The sequence below is a fragment of the Cygnus olor genome, chromosome 9, assembly GCF_009769625.2.
Source record: "Cygnus olor isolate bCygOlo1 chromosome 9, bCygOlo1.pri.v2, whole genome shotgun sequence".
Classification (NCBI taxonomy): domain Eukaryota; kingdom Metazoa; phylum Chordata; class Aves; order Anseriformes; family Anatidae; genus Cygnus; species Cygnus olor.
Window position 1 is genome coordinate 1869068 of NC_049177.1, and position 19259 is coordinate 1888326.

At 35.6% G+C, this 19259-nt stretch overlaps 1 protein-coding gene across 8 annotated transcripts in view; it reads left to right on the top strand.

Annotated features, from left to right (window-relative positions):
* SLC9A9 (solute carrier family 9 member A9) overlaps positions 1 to 19259 on the top strand; it is a 210794-nt gene that overhangs the window by 104555 nt on the left and 86980 nt on the right. For 7 of the 8 annotated variants that reach the window (XM_040566694.1, XM_040566696.1, XM_040566689.1 and 4 more), the window contains 3 exons: positions 7713 to 7826; positions 9685 to 9796; positions 13754 to 13907. In XM_040566694.1, the coding sequence (XP_040422628.1) occupies positions 7713 to 7826; positions 9685 to 9796; positions 13754 to 13907 (380 nt within the window). The remainder of the gene's footprint in view (positions 1 to 7712; positions 7827 to 9684; positions 9797 to 13753; positions 13908 to 19259) is intronic. The other variant, XM_040566690.1, reaches the window with a different exon arrangement.

Consider the following 19259-nt stretch of genomic DNA (forward strand, 5'->3'; position numbering starts at 1 on the left):
TCTAATGGGTAGCATTCTACCACAGTAATGTAGTTAAAAGTCAGTTTATCAGCAATAGGTCTTTCAGAATAATAAATATAGTTTAACATGGTCAGGAGCTCATGTTATTCATCACCAGTTAGAGCAAGAGTTCTTAGAGGAAACTCTGTACATTAGAAAGTGACAAAGTCTTGTGTCCATTCTCCTGAACCACTGTAAACAGACACATAACAAAACAGCACATTTATAGAAAAGCCCTGAACAAATAGCTATGGCACAGAAAGTCGAGAAGTTATTTAGTAAGCACTCTCCTATCTTAGAATATGCACTCGACAAAAATAGAGCAGCCTCTCATTAGAAAACCATATGCAAATACTGCTACTGTTTTCTGGATTTAGATAAATTAGAGACTTGATTTGCAGCTCTAGAGCATTTTTCACTGAAATTTTACAGACTGTAAAGGGCAGCAATACAGGTAGACAGAGGCTGCAATACTGCTGTTTCTATATGTGCAAAGAGAGAAAATGTGTCGTCACGTATGTTGAATTTGCAATGGGATGGAAGTCACTGACATCAAATAATTTTTTGCAGTCTTGATTCTTGCCAGAAAGCACAAAGAGAGGACACCACAGACTTCATAAGACTTCTTTTTCTCTTCCTGATAGGTTAAAGGCCTTCATATTGATTACCAGCTCCTAATATGTCAAAGACTAAGTGAATTTCTTTCAAACACCCAAAACTTGGCAAGGGAGGAAATTGTTTTTATGAACTCACTTCCAGAATTAATATTACAGAATATTTCTTCTCAGCAAATTGAAATGGAATAAATTGCATTTGTCCTCCATAGAAATTGAATTGATCGTTTGAGATTAGGACTGCGATAGCAAGTCATAGAAAAACACTTGAGGGGGTGGGAAAAAAAAAAAAAAAAGAGGAAGATGAGATTGATTTAGAGTTTTGCTTTTGAAAAATCAGCAGCAGTTCCTCTAATTCTAACATAAATGCAAAACACAAAAAATGTATTAGTTCATCACAATTTTACAAACTAGATTATATTGACAACATTACTGTTTCTCTTTGACCAGAAGGAGAGCAGTCAGGTTTTAAAGCCTCCTTTGTTAGCTGTGAAAAAAGCATGTTGAAATTAGCTTTAGCAAAGCCACAAACTCTTCCTTTCTTTTGCTTATTTTTTACGGATGTTCCATAGCCCTTAACTGTCAATGCATAATATCTCTTCTTCCACCTGATTCGCAATTTACTGCCCCAGAAGGACAACTTCCAAGAAAGTCTCTTTCAAGATATCCACAGTAGGTCATAAGCAAAAGCTTCCTTTTTATTGATGTCATTATTATTTTGCAGTTTTTTTAGTTCTTTTTCGTCTTGATATATTTTATTCTCTGATCTCAGGTTTGTAAGAATACTAGCTTAATCCTAGACAACATATGCTGTTCATGGCCTCTTCCTTTTCCTTTTCCTCTATCAGCTAACAGAACAGCTATCAACGTTCCCAGAAAATTCCAAATTCATCCCTATACACAATGATTCTAGCACCACCATTAATTGCTGACCAGTCAAAAGTTCTTTAAAACCTTTCAAACGATTCTCCAACTACAATCTGGTGTGCCCTGTCTTGAGCAGAACCCTTCCTTAATGCTTACAGAACAGCACAGCACTCACTGCTAGAGTAAAGGTGCAGAGCTTTAACTGCAGTAATCCCTGAGCATATTATCTTGATACAGCCGAGCACTGAGGATCTTCTTCCCTGTGTGCCTGCAACATCTCAGTTCAGGAATTAAAGATAAATAAGCACTTTGAAAATGGTTGTTCTCACTTCGTGTACTAAATAACAAGTTAGATGAGAAGCTCTAGGAGCAACAGCATCATCCTCTCCATTTTGGCAATATCTTCCATTAAGGTGTCTTACTCAGGTCATTTATAGGAACAACTTAATGCTTGATTTATAGCTGTAAAAGCTGGTTGTACTGCAGGGGAGGCAGATAGTGGTCTAAAAGGTTTACTCTTACAAATGATGCACATTTGAAAAAAAAAAAAAAAGCTTGCAGACATCCCCTCCCCCCATTCCTGTTCCTAGGCAACTCAATTACAAGAGTAATGATAGAATAATTAATTTTTCTACAGCTAGATCCAAAGCCTATTGAAGTCAACATATAAATTCTCAGGAGGCTCTGAATCTGGCTATACTATCACAAGTGCATAGCAAAGTTTCTACTGCTTTCCATGCCCAACACATTTAAGAAATGAGTATATTGAGTTTTAGATTTTGAACAGTCTCTCTTACTTGCCAATTAATTGATAAAAGGGAATAACAAAGATCTTTCTGAGGGCTGATTTGAATCAAGTAATTAATGATGTTGGCAGATTCATTGTAAATACAAACCTGTGCTTCCATTCACCCCGAGGTCAAACCTTTTTAGAAGTTCTGAAGTTTTTAATTCTTAAATCATTCTCACTCTTGTTTTCACCACTCCAAGTAGCTTAGAACAAGAAAAATATTTGAATTCATCTGCTTAAATTTCAATATTTTTGGTTTAAACTTCTTTTGTTCAGCAAAGATATTCCAGACCTATGACATTTTTAATGATGGAAAGGATTTGTTTTAATGTCTGGGACCAAAATTTTTACTTTACTGTTGACAGTCAGAAGCTAACATGTCCTGTGCCAGTAATTTATCCAGTTTCTCCCATGCTGAACTTTAGTGGTGGTGTGTAGATTATGCCACAAAGATTAATCATAATGTGTAAATGCAAAACATTGTTGGCCTTTCCTCTCCCTTGGTTCTGATGCTTTCTTTATTTATTCTTCCTTTTGGTTTTCCACTTCTTCCTCAGCCCTTAAGAATCTTTTAACCTCTCAGCTCTAGAGAGAAATAGAAAGTTATTGTGTGCCTTCCATAAATCTCTTGGGGTTAAATTTATTGAATTTGGTAGCAAAGCCTACTGATAAAAAAGACCAGAACTTTGCACCAGGACATAAGAAAAGATTGTGTAAGAATTTGCTTCTGTTGGTGTGTTTGTAAGTTTACAGTCAAATATTCTTGGATATCAAAATTATCACCATATACAAGTTTATAGTCTATCATAAATTTGAGTTACTTTTGCTGATTCTTTCATCTAAGACTGTTATTCTAGAAATGAGCACTGTATCACTATGCTGTGAAGATTCATTACAGCTGTATAAAGGATTTCAGGCAAGAGCTTCAAGTCAAACCTTCTTTTTCAGATTTTGAAACTTTTAATCAAAAGAGAAAGATTAAATAAAGAAATTAGGCTATAATAAAGGCTTCTACAATCTTACAAAAATATGATAGTCTGAATTCCCACTACATTTTAATTCAAAATAGTTAGGGAAAAGCAATTTTCATCAACTATTGATTTATCAATATCCTTGACTTCATGGAACATTTTTTATAGCTGTGTTCTAATTAAATAGCATTATTCAAATATCATAAATTTCATAACCATCACTTAACACCAACTGCTTGGGATTTTAAGAGCTCTGTCACCTCCAAATCTCTCTTACAAAGTATAATCAGTTTCACATCCCAGCTTCCCAGCTGCTGTCGGACTATTGCAACTCTCCCTGTTTTGATGTCACGCAAGAATATATCACTGTAAGATGTAACCCCTAGACAGGTGGCATTCCTCCATGTTGCTAGATAAATCAACATGTCCCAACCTGAAACAGATTCTTTGCACATCCCTCTGAGCTCTTACAACGGCTGAGAATAATAATAATAAAATAATAACAAAAACAACAACAAAATCGGTATATCTGGCGAACAATGAGGTTTTAAATGCATAAATATTATGTTGAATTTAATAGATATTTTTAACATCAGTCTTTTGTAATACCCACTCTTATGGAGAAAATAAACAAACCAAAGCACATAGCAAATAGCAGTGTCAGTAATTCACTGAGCTAACACCTAAACCAAGCGCTCAGGTTGCACTTATATTTTTGTAATTAATACTCTACCCTTAGACATGTTGACATTACTTCAAACTTACATTAGTGATTTATTACATCTCTTACTTTAGAACTATAAGCAGATTTATAGACTATGTGGAGAGGTAGAAATGGCACATTAAAAATTAGGGTTATTTTAGTTTTATACAGAAAAAATGTCTTATTACTATGTGTATATTAAAATGGTTTCTAGTATAATTTTCTGGTAGCCTTAGGGAAACTAAAGGCAGCATATGAGCATTTTAATGTCTATTTCATTTAAAGTAGAAATAGGTTAGTGGCCTGTGTGGGAGGCAAAGAAAGAGAATTTATGGTTATGAACAAAATACTTCTAAGGACTTAATATCTAGGATTCTAATCCTTTTTTTTTTTTCTTTTTTTCCCATGAAAGTAGCCCACTTACAAGAATATATATTCAACATAAGGGAAATTTTTGAGTCCCATTTAAGCAGACTACAGACCATAGGATGGACCTTGCTTATGTCTGCACAGACCAAAAAAAAAAAAAAAAGAAAAAGCATTTTTCAGATACTGATGTGTGTGATGCAACTCTTCTTGGAAATTCTTGGGTGTCCCAGAAATTATGCCCTCCAGAAGAAAACTTACTCCTCCTATTCTTCCACTTCTTATCAAAAGGTCTTGACATCTCATCTTTAAAATATCACGGAATCACAGAATCACCTAGGTTGGAAGAGACCTCCAAGATCACCTAGTCCAACCTTGACAGAAACATTAATGTGAAAGGCATGAGAGTCTGGGAATGTGCTTCTATGGAAACTGTTTCTTAAAGAGGCTCTCAGAAGATCTCCTTAGAATAAATTGTTTTGTTCTGGTGGGATTTATGCTACACAGCAGTGTCAGTTAAATGCTTAATGGAGTATCTCCATAAGCCCTGTATTGCTGTGCTGGGTCTGGCTGGGATGGAGTTAACTTTCCCTGCAGCAGCCCATACAGGGCTGTGCTGTGCACCGGTAGCCAGAGCAGCGCTGCTGTCCCAGCAGCACTTTGGCCATCGCTGAGCAGCGCTGGCACAGCACCAAGGCCAGCTCTCCAAACCCCCACAGCATGTAGGCTGGCGGTGGGCAAGAGCTGGGGAGGAAACCTCACCAGGACAGCTGAGCTAAACCTACCAAAGGGAGATTCCACACCAAATGTTGTCACACGGAGCAGTAAAAGCTGGGGAAGGGGAAGAAGCTGGGGGGAGCTCTCATTATGAAAGCACTGGTCTTCCCAAGCAACCATTATCCATACTGAGGCCCTGTTTCTCAAGACATGGCTGAACATCACTTGCTTATGGGAAGTAGTGAATAATTGTTTTCTCCTTTTGCTTCTGAGTGGCCTTTGCTTTATTTATTTACTTTCCTTTATCTAAACTGTTCCTTATCTCAAACCACAAGCTTTCATTTTTTTCATCATATTTTCATCTCTCTGTCCTTCTGAGAAGAGGAGTGAGAGAGCAGCATGGTGGAGCTGAGCTGCCCATCAGTTGTTAAACCACCGCAATTATTATGGAAAAAAAATAATAAAACACAGGATTTGGATTGTTTGCTCTTGCAAACAAACCAGTTCATGCCCAGGAACATGATTCAAGAACTGCAATGGATTACAGTCTTGTATGTATCTTACATAGATGATGTGGCTAACAAGCATCACATAAACTGTAAAATATAGCCTAAGAGAACAAATAGTCTTATGCTCGTGACATAGGAAACACTGTCCCAGTGAGCAAAGTAATATACTGTACATGCTGTTCGTGTTGACTGGAAACACGTAGTCAACAATTAGAGATTTTTATTTTTAGGAATCACTTATTGAAATAGTTCTGAAGGTTTGAAACAGTATGCATGTAGCCAGAAAGGGTGAAGCTATAGGGAAACATAAAAGTTGCTCTAAATGAATTCACAGAAATACCTAACGATTGAATTTTGACCAGATTGTTTGGAGACAAGGGGTGAGAAGTCTGAAAGCAGTAATGTCATGAAAGCACTTCAGGCAGGAGTTAAGAGTGTGAATTTACTGTTGAAGACAATTGAGGAAGAATGTACAGCAAAAGCAATGATACAGCAAAATCTATTTTCCTTCCAAAACTGTATGTCAACAGATACTTTGAAAATATAATAAACTTTAGCTTTTGAAACTACTAACAGTAGATTCACTTTACATTAAGTCTTGAATGAGATTTTATAAATGAAGAGCAAAACATCACCCAGCATTGAAACTTCTAGAGTACCTTTACCTCATCCCAACAACTAAAGCACGCAGTCGTGGCTCATCATAGCAGTTCCCTTCCCTCCAAAGATTTTTATATATATATACAAATGTATAGATATAGATATGCAAATCCTGTCATGACACTCCTGAAAGATTAGTCCTGAAAGTTTACATCATTAGAAAAAATGCGCAAGGTGACAAGCCTGCAAAGAAATGGGATCCTGTTTGCTCCCAATATGGAAATGCAAAGATATATCTTAATAATTCTTATGGGTCGCTAGAACCCATAATTTGGGACATTTTAACAACTAGTTTATCATTTAAATATAAATTAAATTTAATTAAAGTCTACTAAATTGCAAATATTTCTTGTGTTTGTTTTTACATTGTTCAGCAATGCAGTACAAAATGGGGACCACAGAATGTGAGCTTGGGATAATTAATGGTGCTGCCACAGGGTCCACAATATCTTCCCATATACTACTAGGTTTTTTTGCCTCTGAAATTTGTTTAAAATAATGATTCTGACAGCTCTCATTTTTTCTTTGTTAGATCTTATTGACTGCTATTGGATATTTATTTTTAGAAGCACAAACGTATTAAGAAAAGTACATAAGCCCACTGAGGATGAAGAAAATATCTCCATAGTAACAATCCTGGTAGAGTGATGTATGACTGTTTGTAGACAGATTGACAAACTTCAGCCCTAATTCTGTATCTCCTGAGCCCAAAAGTGATTTCAGAAGTCTAAATCCTCATCTTCACTCCTCTGTAGTTATTTGGCAGCAACGATTGATTTTTTCCAGATGTGGATAAATATGAAAATTTATATTTTATATTAGTTTTTATATAATAAGCTGCAAATGCAATCAGGAACATCCCCTAAAGGCAAATGAGTATTTTGGCTTTGCTTGCTTTTTTCACAGAAGAAATCCTACCATAATAATGTATTTTAGCCTTATTTATAATATGTCTAAATGATATCTTAAATACTTTGGTTTGAAATAAGTACTTCATACTGATATCCATATAATGTGGTAAAATCATTACCTACGGAATAATATTCTTGATAATAAAAAGATCATGTTATATTTTAAAGGCACAGGTTCTTAAAAATGCAATCAGGAATTTTTTTCTCTCTTGACATTACTGTACCATCCCTGTTACTGTACTATGCTGTCATTTGTGCAGTCAGGATCTGAGCCAGTTCCCAGGTTCACCTGTGTAAACCTGACCAAAGCTAAATCCCCTCAGCTTCCTTACAGTTTCCACTGAAGCTTGTATAACTTAATTGCTGTTTCTGTATTTTACCAGTTGTCTGTGGCAAGTTTTCATACACAAATCAGAGAAAAACATGTAACTGGGACTACCTAAACCATATAACAAATTAAATGGTTTTAAAATCTACCCTTGAAATGAATGCGATTCCTTTTCCTTTCATCTAAATTGTTCCATATGCAAAGGAAAATTTGTGACAGAGTATTTAGTTACAGGCAGGAATCATAATTGTGTTTTCTCTCTCCCTCTCATTTAAGTTGTTCGAGTTCATGAATTTTTTGGCTGAGAATGTCATCTTCTGTTACATGGGACTCGCACTATTCACATTTCAAAATCATATCTTCAATCCTCTTTTTATTTTTGGTGCATTTGTATCCTTTGCTCTAAAGAAGTATTTATCTGTGTTTATATATATATATTTATATAAGTTAATATATTTATATTTCTGGGTATGTATAAAGAATGTGTGCTCCATAAAAAAAATAAATAAATAAATAAGTCAACAGCAAACCTATTAGCTCCTTAGATGTTAAAAAAAAAAAAAAAGCTATTGTCTTTATTATGCATATCTCAAAAACTGCCTCACTGCATGTAAGTTGGTGGTCTTATGACTTCTGGTTTGCAGATATAAGGCAAATAGCTTTAAACCAGCTGGGGAATTTCTGACACTGGACTTGATATTAGGTTTAGAGGTGGGGTAGGAAATTGGGATATGTATTGGGACAGATCTGTGCGAACAGGTGCAGGCACACAAAATCTTTCTGCTCATACAAAGCCAGTGTAGATCCACAAACTGTAGAGCTGCCTTCAGAGAGTGCCATAAGCAGAACTTATGTGCCATAAGCAGAACTTCCCCAAAACTACATAATTATATAAAGTCCTGAAAAAAATCCAACAGCTTAGCATTGCTCATATCTTTCCTTCTTTGTATTTGATATTTCTAGTGTACAGGGAATTATTTACATCATGAGTGCCCCAGGGTTGGGTAGGAAAGTCTGTGTCTTCAGTTCTGCCATGGTTTCTCAGCAAATTCATTTTATAATTCATTTTTACAATTCATTCATCAAATTATTAAAAAAAAAAAAAAGCTTCAAGCAGTGGCCCTTTGCTCATTACTTTTTGATGAACTATAGAAGCTTTGAAAGTTGGGATCACACTGTTACTTGCAGTAATTGTATGTGCAATTTCCAAATGAATAATAAGAACTGCATTCCAGTTCCCTTCATTACAGGTTGCTTTAGATGGCAGAGAGGAGCCCAAGAGCCCATAGCAATCCACCACTGCAATGACGCAAGTGCAATATTGCATCCTGCAGTCCTAGCACAGGGACACAGCTGAACACGAGAGCAGCACTCGGCAACCCAGATGGGAGACTGTGTTGCAGAGCACTGCAGGGACCCCTCTCCCTTGTTTCCTCACACTAAGAACCATCAGACTGCAACAGGGTTGCGCTAGTCTGGCGAGCACAGGGCATGTGAAGCAACCACTGCTAACTCTTGTTCTCCCAGGTCCATGGGAGCTTTAAGCAGGCTCTTGGCCTCATAGATAGGATGCACCCAGACACTGCCACTCAAGTGCTTCATTGATTCTACACTCCACAGCATGTCTCAGACTCTTGAAGCTGTAATTGAGCCCTAAGAGTCACAAGACAAGGGAAGGACAGCACCTGCCAAAAGCATGTATAAGGAGATAAGATCATCTTTTTTTTTCAATCTGAAATAGCGTTATGTTTCTAATTAAAGCTACTTTCATGATAGTTCCACAGGGCAGTAATAAAGAACCCCTTTTGAAAAATCTCAAAAAAAAAATGCTGGATATGGACAATATGAATCCTCAGGAAATAAGAAAGTAATCATGTCCAAAAGCACATTTATTCTTTGCAAATTGCTGCTGAAGGAGATAATGCCATCCTTGCAATTGATGACAGGCATTTTACTGAAGGACTCTAGTCACACGTGATACAAATTTGATGAGTGAAAGTAGAGTGATTGAAGTGGGATATATAATGATCAATCTGAAAACAGGATGTCTGGGGAAGACAATCTCTGCCACTGCATGGTTTTATAACGAAGTTGGAACCAGAAGGATGTGATATGTAAAATACGAAGGGAGATAATCTCGTATTCATTTTAATTACACTTTTAAAATAACTGTGACGAAATACTGGATTTAAATTGACTGTTCTTTCAGTAGTTTCTCCACCATTTTCCTTAACATCTTACATTTTAGGTGGCAGTTTTTATAGCAAGAGCTTGCAACATATATCCACTTTCTTTCCTTTTGAATTTGGGTCGAAAACAAAAGATTCCCAGGAACTTTCAACACATGATGATGTTTTCAGGTAAGTGCTATTTTGGTATTTTTCCTGTCCACATTTAACAACTAACAAAGACAGTCATCTATCACTAGAAGTCAGATCTGTCACAAAGAAGTCACCATTTTAGTACTCAAGATAGCCTCCTCAAAGTCATTGAAGCAAATGGACGTACTCTCAGCAGTTCGCTGTGCTCTGGACCTATTTTATTTAACTTTTTTGGAAACCTGTCACCCAGAAGCCAGTCTTTTAATCTGTTGTCCCTCATCCTGTCTCAACACTTCCATGCCAATTTGGAAATACCGTGTTTTCATGTTGGGTTGTTTGAGAGGCATTTGTAGTATATCTAGCAGTATGCTTATCTACCAGGAAATAAATACCCAACTTTAAAGGTGTTAGTACTGATACTCAGATCATGGTCTTTGGCAATTCTTTTTAACTTCAGTGAACAGTTTGACTTTGAAATATGAGATTAGGAGACCTTAATTCCACAGACATTTTCACGTGTTTTCCAGCCTGATATCTAAGGACTTTACCTTCTAAATTCAGGTTTACTTTCTAAATAGCGGTTATATTCATTTTAAAATCTGATTAGCAATGAAGAATAAAAAAAAAATTAAAAAAAAATCCAGGAGAGGGAGCCATCTTCTATTCTCAGGGCATCATCCACTGATCCACTGAATTGTTAAAATATCAGCTGGAAACTATATTTTTGGACTTGCATAAGCTAGAAATACCTCCACTTGACTTTCTGAGGCTGCTTAGAAAAAAACTCGCTAATAAGCTAAGAATATTTGTTCACTGAAAGACAGAAACACAGATCCCCCGATGCCATTTATGAAATCATTTTCTAAAGTTAGAAAGTCAGAACTTTTTTGTCTTTTTCTTGCTTTTTATACAAAAAAGTATTCCAATTTTTAATGGATAAAAGTTCTTGATTGACAGCTTTGCTGTACACTGATCCATTTAGCCAGGTAAGAAGTAGAATACAATGGACTACATTTCAAGCTTCCTCATCAGGAATACTCCTCATCAGGGTGCCTCATTTATGCCTATATAATTCCATATCTCTAGAGAGCAGCACAGTAGTTCATTTCTACATCCATTCAATCCTTCTGCTAAAAGCTGCCACTGAAAATGTCAGTTAATACCAGCTAGATTGTAGTCAGAGATGATGACATACATCCATTACAAACTGGCTTTCAGACCGCCTGCTCATCTACAATTGTTAGTGGTGTGAGATATATATGTAGATCACTCTGATAAAGCTAGCAGGTGGCCAACTAAACAACAGCACGAAAAAAAAAAAATTGCTATCATTAGTTGTCCAGTTTCCAGGCCTCATTTTTCTTTTATTTTTGCTCAGATAAAGTATGGATTTCAAAGTATTCTAAAATATATCTTATTCATCAACTTTTCTGTCCTTGTTTCTTCAGTCAAATTTCATTCTCCACAGAGCTAGAAGCAGAAAGCAGCCAGCGAGGACTCACTGTGTGAGTACACATGAGCTTCCCAGCATAATCTGGCAGCTGAAAACCGAAAATGGTAGTATCGAAAATTTCTAAAATGCAAATGTTAAAATAGAAAGTATTTTTAACTGTTTTCAAAGAGATACTGTATTTTGTTGAAAGAAATATCTTTAAAACATTTTTTTTTAAATAAATGGCATAATCTGCCAGAAGACCAATAAGGACTCACTGCCTTTCACACTGCCAGCAGCTTCACACTTCACTGATGTGTGGATTTTCCATGTAATTGCACTTTATTATAAGTGTTAGATCTATGCTCAGTTACCAATAATGTTCTTATTTACTACAAACTGATCATCCTGTGTATAGTGATAAACAGAGAAGACAACGACTGCCAGAAGCAAGACACATTTCTGATACAAGTAAACAAGACACTGAATTTGCGTTTGGAGGAATGCCCTCATTTGCTTAGTGCCAGTGCCTATGCAAGATCAGCAGAGCTTTTGAAGCAATGTTCTCGCATAACTTCAGGTTCCAGTAGGCCACGGAGAAAACTGGGCTTCACTCACCACATCATCACACACCAAGATGTGAAAACAAAGAATTTGGGATTAGTTTTGCCTTCAATCATATGGTTACCAAATGCACCCAATATTACTATTTTCTTTACTGAGTTTTATGGCCATAGTCACCATGCATATCAAAGTCTGAAAAAAAGCAATTAAGATTGGGCAAGTACATTGCCAGTTAGCATTTGAGTACACCTGACTTTGCCAAGAATTTTACTGAAGTTATTAAATGCTACTTTTTGAGGAGTACTAATACATTTGAGAAAAGGTGGATGAGCTAGTCTTGGAAGTGGATTATGCAGCTTTTTAATTTATTATATTCTTCATCTGTTTGTATTCCTCTTCTAGCATCATGTTACAGAGGGTAGATTCACTTTTGCAATTATGTTTAATCATGATTCCTGATAAAAACGCATTGTAAATCAAAACTAGATTAGTCTATGTGTAATTAAGCCTCAGCTTCTCAAATTAAGTTCAACATTAGCTAAAATGAGCAGGCCAGCCGTCTCAGCTCATGTGAAAAAGAAATATTTTAATGTGTTAAATTTAATTTGAGCTAGTCATCTAGATTACCACTTTAACCACCGGAAAAAGACCATGTCAGTGGTGGCTCATTCCCTCCTCAGACATGCGTTTAAAATGAGCTGATGTTTTTTTTCTTTGAAGAAAATAGTAAAGCATAAGTATCCTTAGAGATGTCTTTTACATAAAAGCAAAATCAATGACAAGTCTCCTTGTTGACTTTACTGTCACTTTCATAAAAGCAGAGATTTTAAACCTCTGCCACTGAAGCAGTTCAGCTGGTGTAACTACAGCCTGGTGCTGCCTTGCAGAAATGGCTTTGTGTTCTCTGGATAAACTGTTCATCTTCTATACCAAATAATTCATAGCCTAGCTATGCACTCTAAAAAGCTTTAGAGTTCCACTACAAAAAATAGGGTTTTTAGCTGTTGATTAAATGATTCTGTGTAAACCATCAGTACCTTACAAAAGTTTTAATAATTAGGTTTAATCTCTTGATATTTGCAAAGATTCAGTGTTTATTGTATACATGCAATGGCTTTGCTCTCTACATATATTTTATAGATTTTTTTTTAGTAAACTATAAAGTAAATTTAAATAGATTAATGAACAGCATTAGAAAATAGAGAGTATTATTTGTATTATGCATCCTTAGGTCTGGAAGCATTAGTGGACTTTATTTTCCTGTCTCTTTTTAATGTGTCACTGTATGAGGACCTATTTAATTAGCTTGTTACTACCCATGGGGCTTTTTTTAATCTCAGTATTAGCTGTTTTCTCCATATTTGTAAGATTTTCTGTTTACTCAGGTATATAATTTTATGACTATTAAAATATTCAAGTATTTTCAAGTTAGTGCTAAAAATCTGTATGTATTCTGCATCCCCTTTTTCAGATACTTAAAACCATCTTATGAAATCTATTCGCTGTTTTTAAATCATAATTTTTATGGCTGTTCTTAGTACAAGGGAAGATTTTAAACAAATGAAGTTTTCCATTGCTTCAAGCAAGAAATGAGTACTATATTTGTGTACAGATTTTTATGCCAGCCCTTTTCCTCACCTGCACCTGATTTCATGAGTAGTTCCACTGAAGTTGTTGAAAAAATACAAGGAAAAGATTTTTTTTAACATGCATAAAGGCCCAATTACTGTTTAATATAAAATTATTCACAACAGAGAATTCAGTGGATAGAAAACAGATGTGTAATTATTATGTGATTATCATAGAGGTTTCATTGTCCGCTTTTGCTAAGTTGCTTACACTTGCATTAAACACCATGCTTTCAACTACCATGATTCAACAAATTATAATTATGATTGTGGCTGAAAATCCCTTCTGCCCTTGGAATCAGGTTTGGGTTGGAAAGAGTAAAATTCTATTTCTCCATCACATTAAGTTCACCATTCTCATCCATTTTTCAGGATTACGTGGTGCAATAGCATTTGCATTGGCTATTCGAGACACAGGATCCCAGCCCAAACAAATGATGTTCACAACAGCACTGCTTATTGTGTTTTTCACAGTCTGGGTATTTGGTGGAGGCACAACACCAATGCTCACATGGCTTCAGATCAGGTTAGTACTCACTTTACAAGATTAACCATCAAAATATAATGCAATCTCTATGTTCACTGTGATTATTACATTCCTAGAGCTTTCTAAGACTTAATTATATGCTTTTTAATAGAGTTTTACAAGCACAGAGCAAGTATTTGGCTACCTGGTAGAGGTAACTCTAGACCACAAAGAACAGGTTCTTCTCAGGCTTGTTAAAGGTTTGGACCTGGGTCAAATCTGTCCTTATTTCCTAAATTTGTTTCACTACTAATCCTTTTAAATACTGTGAGTGTCCTCCTCACTGCTGAAAAAAAATAGCTATGAAGGCAGATCTTGCCCTCATCTATAAATGTGTATTTATTATACAAACATGTCATATAGAATGTATTTCTGATTATACTGCGAATATCCAAGGAAATCTACCTACTTTTGTATACCTTTCAACCATTTATTTATTGCTCACTGTCTTATATATGCTCCTTCACAGCATTATTTTCTCGATTACTTTATAGTCACTTGTATTCACAGATAGCAATGAAAGACCAGGGAGGTTAAATGAGAAAAAAGAGAGAGATGAGAAAACTGGTACAATGAATATTTAATTTAAAGATGGTGTCCTGCCCAACATGCTTTTTTAAAATCCCACCTTTAACAATAAAAGTCTAATGCCATAGCTGAGTCCCTGCAATGGTTCATAATGTCACCAAAGAAAATCTCAGTATGAATATAGGTTTGTAATTCACAATTCCATATCATTTATCCTATATATATAGCACACACTTTGCTTATTTATAAAATGATGTCTGATTAACAAGCCTTTGTGTCAGACTGTTGCTGTAAAATACCAGCTGAAGATAACTAAATTGAAGATTTAATAAAGAGCAGAGATAAAGGTTTGCAGACAAAATAAGGGGCAATGTACAAATGCACTGTATAAACATAAAATACACCGTATAAACATAAAACGCAGGCATCCATATGCAATGTTGGGGCTGTTTCCATGACGTTTGATTTTTTTCACAATACCTCTCATGTGCCATAATGTCAATCAAGTTAATAGGGTTTGAATATACTCCACCACTCTCAGCCAATCTTTCTGAGATTTGCCATTTTTTCACTGTTGGTCAGCAACAGAGTTGCTCTGTACGGAAACAGATATGTGGATGAGGAGGAATAATCTGGCTAGATCTCACGGACTATGTTGCTATAATGTGAGATTAAGAAACAATTTTGAAAATACAGTAAGGGAAACAGGAGCTGGGAACAGTAGTCACATGTCTAGTCCAAGGACGAACTTATCTCACTAGATGCCTGTCCTAGTCCAGCTCTTTAGGAAATTTTTAAATGATTGTTGTTGCAAGCTTTCAGTAATACAAGCAACTTAATTGATACAATGGCATTTCTTCTGCTACCAGAGGTACTACCAGAGGTGGGAAGACCCACAAGACCACAAACAAGGGGCTGATGCTGACATTAACTATTTGTACTGTTCAATGCAACCACATGCTTCTTACTTTAACCACCTGTACTGTTGATTTTATCAAAGACACTGGAAGTAGATAGTCATTATTGTTCTGAAATGCTCATCTCTTTTCAGATCTCCTCTGAATCCCAGCAGATTTGCCAGGATCTAGATTTAGTAACCAAATAGTTTGGTTTTGTAACTGGACCTAGATTTTCATCCTAAAAAGTTATTAGGTTCACAATGCCAACTTAAATTCTTACATCAAAACACTCAGCTTCAAAAATTATGAGTGTGTGGTCAAACTAAGATAAAATTTTAAATAGACATTTTAATTACAAATGTAGTTTAAGGTTCCAATTTCTTTCTACTGATTATATATAACAGTCTTTATAATTTATTACACCCCACTATGGAATTTTAGCTGTCTGCATTTGTCATCTTAGTCTTAAGTAAATAATTTGCTAAATAATTTTATTAAAGGTAGTGGTAATTCATAACAATTAATACCTGAAGGGTTTCTAGCGGACTTGGATTTGCTAAGACAGTTATGGGGCTGCTCCCTGTTATACCATCTTGCTTAGGACACAGTCCCCAGTATGTCTGCGGCTGTGGCTAAATGGCAGTTCTGAGCTGCATTTATCTTCAGTTTTTTTGTTTTGTTTTGTTTTAATAAAATTAGAAGGGAGAGACTGCATTTTGTCATGCTAGTTTGGAGGATTTTGCTCATGAAGCCAAAAGTGACTGTAAATTTGATAATTTTGTAAAATTGATGTGATTGCCTGTGAAGAGACTCAGTGGAATGGGTTGGTATAGCATCAATTACAGGAAAGAAAAAAAAAAAAAAAAAGGATGAAGCCAATGAAATGCTGCAACTATATCTGTAGACACCGAAAAGAGACTGATCTCAGAGTCACCCAAAAGCGTCCCACTGATATGAAGTTAGAACCATCCCAAGGCAGTATAAAACCACTTCTGGAGTGATTTCAGCTTTAGGGAACCAGATTTACCACTACTGTTCAAATCCAAAGCACAGTGCGAGATCAGTTAATCTAAAAATAGAAATAAGGTTACTCACATTGTTAAAAATTAAGTAAGTACTTACAGGAAATGAAAAATGCATGGATGGTTGCACTGAGGTCACAGCGATTACATCAGATTTCCCTATACCACCTATGAGTTACTGTACAGATAAACCTTCTCAGGAGACAGGAATGGCCAAAAATAAAAGGCAAATAAAAGTCCATTGTTGAGTGCTCTTTTATTGCCAATTAACGATTTCATCATAAAATGATTATTCAGTGTGGTTTGGGGGGGGTTGTTTGTTTTTTGTTTTGTTTTGGAATAGAAGGTATTCAGAGGATAATAAAGAGGAACATGTGATTTCTGAGACTATTTAGGTGAATGGAATCTTATTCACATATATTCAATCTCTACTAGTCCCACTAGCTATTCCACTAGCAATGTGGAATAGGCTGCAGTTCCTATCAGTAGTTTAGAATATGCAACTCAACTCATCAGGTTTTATCAAGTTAGTCTTACACTAGAGGTAAGTGTTTGAGTTTACTTGTTACAGACCAACTTACCCACATTTTGGTTGTAAAACATAAATGAATCTGTCATCCATTAAGTTGAAGACATGTAAAAATGACATAAATTACATATAATTAATACTAATATATTTACTACTCGCTTTAACACAAAATATTACAGTGTTAGTCAAAGTAAAAGACAGTATTCAAGATCTGTATGGCCTACTTATTTTGTATTATTCTCTACACATTAATCTATGTTTCAATGATTTATTGCATTCTCTGTAATTTACAGTGTGAAATCCTCATAATTGTAACCAAGATTAGTCATATATCAACAGAGTACCAGGAAAAAAGCAATGATAATTTTTAAATAGTAGTAGTGATAGTCTTCTTAAAAATCAGTCTTTGTTTCCATATGTGGAATTTCCATACGCCTTCACTGATCCTGACAACAATAGCATTAGATCTGTTTTTCTTTTTTCTGGTTAAAATTCAACAATGTAAATAAAACCTATCACTATTTTTAGAGAAAAGATAAAGATATGTCCTCACAGATAACTAGCAGCCGACTTCTTCCAGGAGTACGTACGGCTGATACACTTCTAAATTGTTGCCAAAACATATAGGTTGTTGTATTATCAAAACTAACCAAGTGCTACTGAAAAAGACTCCACTTCCATTTCTTGCAGCAGTATCTTTCAGCTATCTCACAAGGCTGCAAAGGCTAGCTGTGCTGAGAGTTTTCTTAAAAAGACGCTTAAATGGATCCTAAGAGTTCACCCAATTTTATTAAAATTCACAATTATAAATCTCTTCATTTAACAAATGAATTATATTGAAATATATGCTCCTACTTAAACTGTACCTTGAATCTAAGAGAGATTCTTAAAGCCTTGGAAATCTGACTTGCTAATGGCAGAATTTATGTTTACATGCCTCTATATTCCAAAATTTTAAAAGAAATCGATATGAATCATTCTAGTTATTTTACTAATATATTTACCCATGCAGAGTAGCCTTCAAAATGGGTCTTAAAATTCTTGGCAGTCTGAATAATTTTAAATCTTGTTCTAAAACAATATGGCATACGTTTTCCAAAATGTCTTATTTATTCTAGCTGTCTTCTTTTTTCAGACACACTGATTTTAAACTCCATGTTTCAGGAAGTGTATTGCCTTTCTGAAAATTGGGTCCTATTCAAATGTTCCCCATTGTCTGGCACAGTAACATACCATTTCTGAGCATAAAGGCACATGCACAGTCACTGTATTATCAGCTGGCATTCTGAAAGAACTGATTGCACCGTGTCACTAAATAATACCTTATCTTTTGGTTTATCTGACACTTATAACTAGAAAAAAACTTTCTTTATTCCCCATGTGAAAGGACTACAGCATGCTGTGCCTGGCAGACTATGAATAAACCTGCATCAGTATATGAGAGTAATATCACGATATATCAGCAGCGAAACAAAGACAGCCATTTAAGCATGAGTTCACAGTCAAATTAAAGTATTCAATAAATGTGCCTTCAGAGATGTTGAGTATTACCTGCTAATGCTCTTGGATCTACGTCTCCCCTCATTTCTCATACTCTGATTAAAAATAGCAAGCTACATTTTACAGTAAACCTGCAATGAGTGGTTTGGGAATAGAGGATTCTCCTGACAGGCAGAGAAGAAATACAAAGCTGTTAATAAAACACGTCCTCTAAAAGTATTGTTGTGCTAAGTATTAAGTCTTGTTTGTTTATCATCACCTCCCATGTAAATGTTTGTCAAGGGATTCCCAGATTCTGTGCATATTTTTTTATTTTTTATTTTTTTGCATCAATTCTTCAGTGAGTAAGATTTTTTTCCATATTCTGAATAAATAAAAAGCATTGTTGAATAGTAACTTTTAATACTGTGCCTATCCAGCCATTGCCTTTGGTATGTATTTTACAAACTGGCTGCAAATGTCTGTGTGCCTGGCTGCCCTTAAAACATGCCATTTCTAGTTCACCTAAAGCTTCAGTTCCAGACCTCCAACTTTCTCTAAACTCCAGTGCCAGATGCCTGGCACAACACATTTTTGGGGGATGACCAAGGCTGTCCAAATTCCCATTCTTAGCAGGAACATCTCCTCATTGAACTGTTCTATGAGAAAACACCAATCCAGGAAATGAAATTAATCAAAACAAACTATTCTTCTAACATTCAAACTATTACCTTCTAATTGTCCTAAGCTTTCAGATTTGCTTTCAGAGATCTCCCAGAGCTCTGCTAATTGTTTCTACTGTTCAGATTCCAGCTTTATAACCACCAGCAGCTATTTCTCATTGCCCATCTAGTCAAAACTAAACCTAAAAATGTCAAGGCACGCTTCCAAAACT